This window comes from Chelonia mydas, chromosome 1 (assembly GCF_015237465.2).
Source record: "Chelonia mydas isolate rCheMyd1 chromosome 1, rCheMyd1.pri.v2, whole genome shotgun sequence".
In the NCBI taxonomy this organism is placed as follows: Eukaryota; Metazoa; Chordata; order Testudines; family Cheloniidae; genus Chelonia; species Chelonia mydas.
The window spans coordinates 232,498,270-232,510,489 of record NC_057849.1 but is presented as its reverse complement, the minus strand read 5'-3'; the positions used below and the strand labels follow the sequence as shown (position 1 = coordinate 232,510,489).

At 39.2% G+C, this 12,220-nt stretch overlaps 1 protein-coding gene across 1 annotated transcript in view; it reads left to right on the top strand.

The window, feature by feature from the left end:
• The window catches only part of SLCO1B3 (solute carrier organic anion transporter family member 1B3), a 51,756-nt gene that overhangs the window by 1,791 nt on the left and 37,745 nt on the right, over nucleotides 1-12,220 (top strand). Inside the window, exons 2-5 of the mRNA XM_037915937.2 lie at nucleotides 1,199-1,330; nucleotides 7,362-7,514; nucleotides 10,206-10,347; nucleotides 10,436-10,568. Of these exons, the coding sequence (XP_037771865.1) occupies nucleotides 7,386-7,514; nucleotides 10,206-10,347; nucleotides 10,436-10,568 (404 nt within the window). The 5' untranslated portion in view covers nucleotides 1,199-1,330; nucleotides 7,362-7,385. The remainder of the gene's footprint in view (nucleotides 1-1,198; nucleotides 1,331-7,361; nucleotides 7,515-10,205; nucleotides 10,348-10,435; nucleotides 10,569-12,220) is intronic.

The following is a 12,220-nucleotide window of genomic DNA, read 5'->3' as shown; positions in this document are numbered from 1 at the left end:
TTCTCCTTTCATTAATGCTTTTGAATTGACCTGCTGTGCAGCTCCTGTACAAGCTTCTACCTTTTTCTGCATGGTATATCTTGCACTACAGACACTAAAGTTGGTATTTAAAAGCAGTGCCGTAGTCCTGGTTGGGAAGATAACATTCAAAATGAGAAATGTATGTAAACTGGTGCAGTCAGTCACTCTGAGAGCCTGAAACGAGAGGCGCAAACTGCCACCTCAAAGGGATGTTAAAGGCAAAGCCTAACGATAATAACCTAAATGTCAATGTAGTTTAGTGATGTCAGCAGGTAAAAGAAAATCCATGCTAACTTTATTAAGGTCTACATAGTCTGTAGTGTGTGGGATCTCATTTGGGTGTCATGCATAGGTGGAGATTGGGCGTAGATACAAATCGCATGTGTTAAAACCACCAAAGTCTTCTCTGTTTTGGATAAAATTCTGTCTGGCAAGCAGGCCCGATCTACTACAGGAGCACCTTTTCAAATCAAATGCAATGCTGTTCTTCATATCCTTGAAATGGCCTGGATTATTGGCAGGGATAAGCCGGTGAAGATCCGCTCCAAAGAGACTATACACACACTTAAGATGACTTAAATATACCACCGTTCTGGGTTTGCCAGTGCTGTTAACAGCACTGAAACACAAATCTAAACATTCTCCTTAGCATGACAGTTCCTTGTTTTCTTGTCCCTGTACCTAGCAACACCCATTTTACCCTCTTCTAGTCCTTGACTGGAGTTAATAGGGCCTAGAGGACCTGATATCAGCCCGAGTCAGCAAAATATATTTTATCTGCAGTTAGGAACCACAGAAAGCAGTTAAATACAATAGACAAAAACAACACTGTATGCTATCAGACTGCCTCAGGGCTGAAGTAACATTCAGAATCATAGCCTTTGAAAAGAAATTCAAACTTTTGCCTTCTTTCCTTTTTCCCCTTTATTTTAGTTTACAGCTATATTAAGATTGGATCATCCACTATGTAAAGGCAAGAGGAGTACTCTTCTGTCTCAGGAAAATGGGAGCTTCACAAAACAGATTATAAATGCAGAATTCCATTCTAAGCATGCTCTACCTATGTTATTTTAATCTTGTAGTATGCATGCATTTTGGGACTGGGAAAAGAAGATGGAACTGTCCAGAGACAGAGGATTAAAGCAATGTTCCTAAACTGTCGTTTCTATTTGCCTAGTAAAATGACCATGCTGGAAAGTTAATGAGTCAACTGATAAGATCAGAACAGCCTTGTTTAAGGAGAGGATCCACTTTTTTTCAACAATTTAAGTGACGAAGTAGCTGCTGCTGTGCTGGATACATAATCTAGGTAGGCACTTTTTAAATTTTATTTTTACTTCCCTTTGAATTTCAGATTAGACATTTAGGATCAATCTCTGTTTAAAACACCCTTTGATTAAGTACAATGCTAGCCATTAAAATATTGCCATTTACTGGTTGAAGATAATTAGCATTACCATGGCATTAGTGGTATTTCTGATGCTAAATTGTACCTGAAAAGGCCAATTACTTTCACACGGTAAATGTCAACAATTTAATGATCACCACTGTACGTACACATACATGATATGTAGATATAGATATAGTTTACGTATACATAAATAAATGTTGGGAGGGAGTATACTGTTGTCATTAAAAAGTCCATTATACAGATACAGATATATAGATGATATAGATATCACTACTTATTTCATGAGTAATGCAAGCAGGATTTAGCCCTGCAGAGTACTCAAAAGTAATCAAAAATATTATTAATTCTTTATATTTTGGAAGCTGAGAATTAAAACGGTATTTTTTCATTTGTTTTAATGTATTCAGAAATCAATGAGACTATTAGTTTAGCTCCTCCTCTGGTGTAAATCAATGTGCTTCCTTTAACTTCTGCACAGGACCTGGCCCATTATATTTCATCTGGTATTATATTGCATGCTGGTACTGCCTTTTTAAAATGACTCAAGTAGAAACACTAGCCAAAAACCTAATAAGTGTAGTTTCTTTGTGGAATTGTAAGTGTTTCTTTTGACATTTTGGAATGTCTCCTTTCTGTTAATTTGTAACTACTGTATTATCTTGATCTTTGCAAACTAATTAAATGTTATCCAGGATAAATATATGTGATGCTCTTCTTATCCATTGTGATTTGATGTAAGAAAGAATGGGAAGCCAAACTGAATTCCTGAATGTTTTTATATAATTAAATGTAAAATTCAACCCCATGCAGAGAGGCAACACAGAGTGCTCCACTTCTGTTTCATCTAAGTCCTCAAAATAGGGCTTATGTGATGCAGAAGCTTGGGGCCGGCCCTCTGCTCATTGGTGAATTTCATCTTATGGATATGACCTGCCAGGTGCTGAGTGTCTAATGTGATGTAGGGAAAGCTCTTAACTCCAACTGAAGTAAATGGTCCATATAGTTTAGTCCCAAGATCTTACATTATACCTTGAGAACTGAGCCTCAATAGATGTACTTATCAAACACAAAAATGAGCTCTTTATATTTTCTTACTGTCACAAATGATATATGCTATCAATCAGGTCCTTACACAAATGCAATGGGAAATGAATCTACAGACACAGAGCTGTGAAAAACAGTGAGAACATCACTGGAACAATGTTAATCCCCCATTTGGTATCATTTGCTTACTTTGAATTGCAGTCTAAGTGAGCTTGTTGTGTATGCACTTGGTTGTATGCTTGTGGCAAATTTTAATGCTTTAGTTATTCTTTTCCCCTGCACCCTTACTTGAAAAATGCAATGACCATAGGCCATTGATCTGCTAGAATGGAGTCATGTATGTAAACAGCAATGTCTGGTGAGAGATGATGCAACTAATTGAAATGCTCCTGGGCAAATCCATTAAAGTCACCTCTCTGTGTTTTCTTTTTGGTAAAATGAACACTTCGAATCTTGCTAAAGTTGAGGAAGAGACATTGATATGGCTATCCAAGCAAATGGCAAGATAATGCATCAGGCTAGATCTTCAGCTGGTGTAATCAACATGGCTCCATTAAGATCATTAGACTACATTTATTTATACTGGCTGATAGCCTGGCACATTGTGTGGAAATAGAGGAGATATAATCACTTTTCATTTGAATTTTGAGTTGAATTTCTCAATTTAAGATGAGCTGCCTAGAAAAAATGATTTTGTATGATGGTTGATGAAGAAGTACTTTACAGGTATGTGTTTAGGTCTACTGTCAGAGCCTGTTACTGATCATGTACCAATCTACTCACATTCCTGGGAATGGGAATGACATTTATACATTGAGGCCAAGATTCTGGGTGCAATTGAGACACCTTACAGAGCCCGATTTTCAGAAAGTGCTGAAAATGCAGCTCCTGCAAGGTATCTCAGAATGTGTACCCAAAATCATTAATCAATTCTGAAAATCTAGGTCTGAGATTTTTGCAGAAGAAAACAAATAATTTATAATAGTGTCTAAGGAATAGGCCTATTAATTCTAAATAAGAGTGAAGTTAAAAGTAAAAGACTTAGGTAATAGATTTGCTGTGAATAGCAATATGGCTGCTATTTTTTACCATATGAAATGTTTTGGTTCAGATTAATACCTGAAGCAAATTTGCCTTTGGTCTTTTTTCCTAACATCATGAGGTCATGGAACCCACCCAGCACCCAAATTCTTTGCACATGAGCTAGGGTCAGCCAAGTTCAGCAGAATGCGCATGCCAGCAGGTCTAACCCTTGGCCCCTCCACATAGCTTCTCCTGCAATGTTGACGCCACCTTTTTTTCCCCCGGCCCCTTCTGTAGCATCAGGAGCAGAGGTGTTATCTATCCCCGGCCAAAAGTAGCTACCGCTGCTTCCTTCCTGGGCTTCTGTCTCAAAATACTTCAGAGTATCAAGGGCTCTTGAGGACTCCATCACTGACTTGTCCAGCTACACTAAGCCAGCTGCCTCCATTGCTCCTAAAATCTTCCCAGCACCCTTTCCCCAACCTCCTGTCGGACTAGGAAGTGTATTCACTGAAGCTGCACCATTGCAGCGTTTTAAGTGTAGACAAGCTCTAAGGCTTGATCCTAAATCTTTCAAGTGAATGGGAGTTTTTCCATTGATGTGAACGGGAGTCGTAACAAACCAATGGGCATTTTTGAAAACTTTGCCCATAGTCTTCTGTGGTATGACCCAGGGCAGAGATACTTGAAAATGCTACTGGCTTTTCCCGAAGGGAGGGAAGGTTCAGCCAACTTTCACAAATCTGTTCCAGCTGCACTGTTGGAATTGTTGATCTCTACACTTTTTCTTTCTTTCATCCTCAACTCTCAAGGGGACCAGGAAAGGTGAAACGAGTTGATTTTGGTACTGTATGATTTTTGTGTTCTGGCTTGGGACTATTAGTTCTAATACTCCAATCTCCTTGTTCTATTGAAAAACGCACTTCTGAACTTGTTTGTTTCAATGGATTCACTCTTTTATGGAGCTCGGTGACAGCATATGGGTATTCCTCCATGGATCCAATTACAGGTCAGGGCCTTGTTCCATTTTCTAATTGGAGTAGTATATGCCAGCAAGTGTTTTCTTTCTTTAAATAAGGTTTATGATTTGCAAAAAAATATGACTTCCACTAATTTTTGTGGGATAAAATATTCCCATATCATTACTATTACTCACCTAGCTCTAAAACATACAACACAGCAGAGAACACAAAATGGAATGTGTGCACTGCATCGCAATAAAAACAAATAAAACCTAATCCACCTAACTAATCTTTAATAAACAATAAACAATTCTATTGTTTTAAGGAGGGGGAAATCTTGCCCTCTCCTCCAAAGCTGCAGCATGCTCGGTGACCCACAGCAGAACTTGTGTGATTCTATGAACTGGTAGTGGAAAGATTAAGAACATGTCTGCAGAATACTGTTTTTAAGGATTATGTGCACATCAGCACAGAATGGGGCTTTGGAGGTATGCTGGACTAGAGGAAGATCAGACAAATTGCCAAGCAGATCCATGACCATGTAGATCCACTGGCCATTTCCTCTGCAAATGGGGTGTGCATGCATGTGCACAGCTGCTGCAGCCCAGCCCCTACAGAATTCCCCAGATTACTCAGGCTGTACATTAGGGACAGAAATTTTTATCCCTGCAGTTTAGTCCAAATAACAATTCTGTACCACTAACTCAATATGTAACTGTGACCCAAGAACCTCTGGATACCAATTGGCAGAGGACTCTGGACATATAGGGGTACAGGGATCCCTGGGATCCACCAAAATAATGTCATGTAAGGTCTCTAACAAAAGCCTGTGTCACACTAGTCATCATAATCATTGTGAGATGTATGTATGGAGAATATGTGAGGAGTTATTTATCTACACTGAAAATTGTTCTCTACGTCTGTAGTTAAAAACAGCTCACTCAAAGGTAGCATGTCTTGAGACATCCTCCCCAGAAAGGGGGTGGGAGACACTTATCTCTGGGGGGGGGGGGGGGGGGGACGACCATTGTGTATTGTATGTCATACAATAGGAGTCTATTAGCATTCTAAGTCAAAAGCAAATGAAGAGCAGGTGGAGACTTAAGAAGGAAACTGACAAGAAGAGGTAAACAGAGGGGGCTAGCTTGAGGTGAACCTCAAAGGTCTGTTCTGGTATATTTGAGGATGCAAAGACACACCCTGGTATCCTTCACCTAGGAAGTAAAGTGACAATGAGTTTGCTTAGTGAAAAGGGATCTCAATCAGGAGTGGTTGGAAATGCTGGAGAGAACTTTGAGTGAGATAAACTTCTTTAGACAGAAGGATAACTTGTTAGTTACCTTTGGGCTTTAAAATGCATATTATGGCAGTGGTTTATATGTCACCATTTGTTTCCATCTCTCATACTGATTTTTATTTGAATCTCTATTTTTTCTAAATACATTCCCCTTAGTTTTAATAATTGATGTCAAATGCGGCAAGCATTACAGGAGCAGGGGGGAGGGGTCCAAGGGGCTGGTAAACTGTGGTACTCTCTTCCTTTGGGAACAGAGAATATGGGATTCCTGTGGGTATCCAGTGATCAGGGGCTGAATCCCACAGTGGGAGACTTTGAAGGGCCTTTGGGGATGGGGTTAATCTGTTGCCAACCTGCAAGGCAAAGACAGGGCTGATGTAGCCCAGAGGACAACACGTGAGTTGTGCTGGTTGTGTTAGGGAGCAGGTGTTTTTTTTTAATGCAGTTCCTCATTATTCTATGACATGAAATAGATGGAGTAATTCCCCTTCCCAAATTAATGTGAAGTCTTGAATTCATTGGATATTTTTGGTACACAAGGAACACAGGATAAGCCCACTACCTTTTCATGTTGTTACTGGACTTGTTGCGATCCTGGTTATTTACATTCCAGCAAAGAATGTACCAAGCCTTGTGCCTCATTGAGCACCCAGCACACACAGCTATCTCAGAATTGCGTAACCCTGTCTTACTTTGACCTTGTGTGAAATCCAGTCACTTTCTCTTGTAATCTCCTCTTACAAATACAACTCTAGTGTAGTGGATACAGTGTTTGTAGCTGGTGTTTCAGTAAGCATCCCAGTTGTTCAGTGTTTGCTATGACTTACCCTTTTCTTGCTAATGTAACATATAGCTTGAGACTTAAAAACTTGCTTACAGTTGATGACACTTAGAGGTTGATGGCTTTCACTTTTGCCATCAGTTTCAAAAGGTCTCCTTATGACACTTATATCCTATGTTTTCTTTTCCCATATGGACTTAATTTTCAGTGCCCCCAGTACTTTTTGTTATATATTCTAGAGATGCTTTTCCCTTGCGAGACCACTGCTCCCGTTCTTATTTACCAAACCCTTCGCTTGTCCCTATGTTGTGTTTATCCTCCCCATCTCTTTCCTTTCCTATTACAACGTCTCCTCCTCCACTTTCACAATGATCATTTTTGGGGTCCCTGACATAAATAAAACTCAACTTGCAATGTTCTTTATTTTGTGGCATTCATAAAATCTTAGTACAGAATCTCTCTCCCAACCCCCATTTAGTTCTATAAATGTGCAGCCACATTTTCATAACCATTCACTAATTTTTGGTGCCCAACACATGCCAGATTTTTAGCATTGCTGAGGCCCTGAAGTGCCAGTGGACTTGTCTACTGGGATACCATCTCCAGAGTATCTGTCCTAGTGGGAAATGCAGATTTTCAGTACATCTGAAAATAAAGTGCAAGTTGTCTCTATTCGGAAACAATTAGTGACCACTTCTGAAAATGTTAGCCATGGTGTAAATCTTTTTAGGTGAAAGTTAGTTACAGATTTCTATTTCATTATTTCTGTGGAAGGAGCCCTGGATTTATTAGAATTTTCTCATGTTTTCTTGTACAAAACAGATAACCAATTCAAGGTAAGAAACCATGACAATGGAAACGGATTCAAATGCTAATCACTCAAACCTGGAAGTGGAGCCTCCCCAACCTTTGGAAGATGGAGCAATCAAACAAGTACCAGTCAAAAAGAAAACTTCCTGTTGCACTGGCTTGAAGGTTCAGTGGATTACTTTTATTAATTACTGTTGTTATTTGTTAAGCATTGATAATATGTGTGTTCTTCTTCAAGGTACATAAGCAGGCATGGTTCTTTTCCCCACTATTTTTTCACCCAATTAATAAAAGAATAGTAGGAGTTTTATTTAAAAAACATATAAGCCAATAATAATAAATAAATAATATATGGCTCTTTTGTAGAGTTTTTCATCCGTGGATCTCAATGTGCTCCACGAATGAGGTCAGCATCTTTATCCCCATTTTACATATTTGGAAATTGAAGCACAGGGAGGAATGTGATTTACCCACGGTCACCCAGCAGACCAGTGGCAGAGCCGGGAATTGAACTGGGTCTACTGAGTCCCTGTCCTGATAGGCAAAGTTCAACAAGTTGGTTTGGCCAGACACTCAAGGTGTCAGGAAAATAATAATACTTAGCTCTTATTCACAGATCTCAAAGCACTTTACAAAGGAAGTAATTATCATTACCCTCATTTTACAGTAGGGAAACCGAGGCACAGGGAGGTGAAGTGATTTGCCCCAGGTCACCCAGCAGAGTGCCATAACCAAAATAGAACCTGGATCTTCTGAGTCCTCGTCTGATGCTGTATCCACTAGATCACATTGCCTCACTTGAATTATTTAAAATCTTGGGCAAATAGGGCTGGAAAACTAATGAGAATTTTGCTTTCTTGTTAAAGGCATAGTATTTACTGCTTCTGGTTGAGCTGGAAGTACCATGAAATCAGGATTTCTTATGGTATAATGATGTGTCTGATTTCTGCCCAGGCTAGGCCCTTGGGTCAAATTCATACCTGCTGTAACTCCATTAAAGTCAATGGAGCTGCAACCAGCAATGAATTTGGTCCAATCAGAGGCCTGTAACACAATTATAAAAATAAGTGAATCCAACTTTTTCACATATTCAAAATGGCTTGGTTCAAGTTTTGGGCAAAGGTTAGCACATTCCTTTTTTGAGCTGAACCAGTTTTGCTACCCCTATATATCTCCAGTAGTAGCTGAACTGCTCTCAAAACTCTCATATCCCTGGGAGTCTCATTGGACCAGCTTCACCATTGGCATAAGCAGGCATGGAAGTCAGTGAGTTTGTATCCACTTATCCCAGTGGCGAGTGTGGCACAGAATGTTATAGAAACTAGAATTTAATAGACACAATAACTTTAATGTTTGGGATGGGCACAAATGTTTCAGTTACAATGAGAATCACCTCATCTTCCTATCAGACTTTGGAGTCCCTTGCTGGGGGGAGGTGTCAGAACAGTTCCGCTAACTTCTTGCTTGTGTGGTGAGGTTTAAAACAGTTCAACTAACTTTTTTGTTCCTACTTTCGTGCTTATTTGCATTTCATGGCTTCAGTCTGGACCAGATGTAAAACTACTGAAAATAGTGGCCCCCACCCCAAAAATCTCAGAATTGTTGGACCCACTAAATATGAAAATTCTTAGACTAAAGCCTGCTTCTGTAAGATTTTTTCAGTCAAATTTCTAGGCAAAACCAGCATCCAACTCCTTTTAAAAACATTTTCTCTTAGGATTTGCTTTGCTTGTCATCTGCTGCAGTAAACAGCATCATAAAGTTCAAAACACAGTTTAATTTGTCCACTTATCTACTGTCAGGTTAAACTAGCTATTTTAACTTTTACCCTGAGGGCAATAGGTTTATTTGTTTGGGATTCAGTACAAAGCTGTTATGCTGAAATATCTGGATAATATTTAAGCACTCCTAGACTGTCTTGTCATCATAAGCATGGTTTTATCTGCAATCATTGCAATACTTAATAGAGTTTGTGTGTCAAAGCAAAGTGTGTATTCAAATGCTCTTGTTTTAAACCTATAAAAACGTCAAATACGAACATTTCCTTTGCAAAGGGGTACAACAAAAATATAATTCAAATACTTCAAACTACATCCAAACAGGGATGAGATTGCCAAAGAATCTGTACAAGACCTCCAAAAAAAAGGGATATTGTGAAGCTTGTGGCTAAGCCCAGTGTTGTAATACCAACACAATTTCTAACCTGGAGATCGACAATCTGGCTTTAAAAAAGTAATAACTGAATTGAAGCTAAGACTCATTGACAGTTTGCACTAGTTTCAGCAAGTGGCCTCTGACCAGCGCTCTTGTTCTTGTTAATTATTAGTATTCTGGTAGCACCTCGAGGCCTCAAGGTTTCTTCAGTTGGTCTCAGTGTTGTGGATAGCTTGAAAATTGATGTTAGGTTTCAGTAGGGTAAGCTGTCCCTACTGAACTGGTTGCCAGCTACAGATGCCTTTTAGGTTCAGAAACACAAATTCTATTCTGGGGAGCCTTTGACCAGCAAAGCAAAGGAGTCCGTGCTTTCTGGATGCTGAAGCTGGCAATGCCATCCCTAAGCATGAACAAAGTTAGTTGCTGCTTTGGGCTGTCCCATGCACATGACTTCTCTCGATCACAGTGAGCCCAGAATGGGAAGAAAACACCTTCTGAAAGCCCAGAGGGAGCTTCTTGCAGGATCAAGACCTCATGTTGTGTTAGAAAAATCACATTTTCCCTGTTGGAGTTTGATTAGTAAAATTAATTAAATTAAGATTTAATTCATACAGATTGTTCTATAGATTTAAGCTCTCTTGGTTTCTATATTATCAATTTCTCCTCCCTTACCTCCCACCTTCTGTCTTGATCTTTCCTCAGGTGTTTCTCGCTGCTTTGTCATTCAGCTACTTGTGCAAAACGTTATCTGGAACAATTATGAAAAGTTCCATCACTCAGATAGAAAGAAGATTTGATATTCCCTCCTCTGTAGCTGGCTTAATTGATGGAAGTTTTGAGATTGGTAATTGGTATTCCGTAACAAACAGTAAATTCCTCAGAGCAAATACAATGAACAGCATCTACTAGTAATGTTTTCTTTGCTTTTTTAGGTAATTTGCTGGTGCTGGCATTTGTAAGTTATTTTGGAGCCAAATTTCATAGACCAAAAATCATTGCTTTGGGGTGTTGTATTATGTCAGCTGGAAGTATTTTAACAGCAATGCCTCATTTCTTCATGGGATAGTAAGTATTCACTAAGGCTAATTTAGATACCATAGCACTGGGATTCTATACCACTTTCTCCATTTTGTCAAACGAACACCACTGTGTTTTTAAAGTCTGGGATAATCAAAGGGCCTAAAACTAAATTAATATTCTGGATATCACAATAAATATTCAAGCCAGGCAACTCCACACATACATTAACACACATTAGAACTGGTGGGAATTCCTTCCCTGGTCCTTTGTCAACTTTTTTTCAAAATGTCAACTTTTTCAAAAAATGTCAACTTTTTTTCACAAATCAGAACCACCAAAATGTTTCAAATTTCAGCTAGAAATGTTTCGGTTTGGTTGGGTTGTAGGCTTTTGAGGAAAAGCAGACGTTTTCTGCAGAAAGTGCACACTTTCCATGTGAATTTATATTCCCTGAAAACCAAAATTTTCCACCAAAAACCAGTTTTAACAGAAAATTTGTCATCAGCCCTAGTGTGCATCATGCTGCTTTTCAAGACATTACTATGGCTAACTCTAAGGGAAGAGTCTAAGGGAAATTGCTGGGACTACTGAAGGGATGAGAGATTGCTCAGTGTGAGGAAGGATGGTAGAGTCTGGCCTTAAACAGGGCTATTGCACGGAAGGTTACAGTATGATGAATCACAACAATTTCAGTAGAATAATTATATTATAAAACTATTTCATATGATTTCTGTAACTGGGTATTTTTGTAGTTATGAACAGGACCCTGAGGCTCCATTCCAAGAAAGCACTTAGGCATGTGTGAAACTTGAAGTGTGGGAATAATCCAATGGAAGTCAGTGGGACTACTCCTGTGATTAAAGTGTTTCAGTGCTATATTGGGGCCTTAATCCAAAAAAAGTCGAAAAGCTGCATTCTACTCCAAGAGCATGTTTGACTACATTGTCCAATATCTTTAAAGCCCAACATGATGGTGTCTCCGCAGCAGCACAAACTCTAGTTCTTCAATAATTGCTCACAGTCATTTGTATGCTGGTAAAATGGAAGAGTAGAACGTGACAAATATGGGAATTCCCTGAAATATCCTAGGGAAAAGCCTTATTGAATTAAGTTTAAGTATCTTTGAGGTCCACTGTATTAAAGGCAAAGTTTATGTATTATTGTGGTTCAGGATTGTGCATAACCTCTCTAGGGGGAAGATGTGGTGTGAGGCCCGGGAGTTCAAAGGATTATACTGAAAATGTGCCAGACAAGGATGGACTTTTGGGACAAGAAGTGTGAAGTGGATTTCCTGGGGAATACCTAATATTAATGCAAATTCCCCACCTCTAGTTATACAAAAAAATCAGCCTTTCAAAGCCACATCTTGAGGAGAATGTCTTTACTGATTATCTGTTCCTGGAGATGGGAGATCAAAGGCCTGAGCTATAAAAAGAAACTGGCTGATCTGTCCAGTCTTGGTTCTGGTTCTGAATCTGAAACAGTTATGAAATGGTAACCATGGGGGAAACCCAGTTTTGCATTTTGAAGCACTGACACTTACCAAAACCCGAGGTTGGAGTGGGGAGAGGGGTGACCTCTGCGTATAGGTTCTTTTACTGTTTGAATGTGTTTTCTCTGTAATTCTTTCACCTTAAGAATAAAGGTGCTTGCTTAGAAAGAGCTGTGTGGTAACTTATAACTGTTGGCAATACACT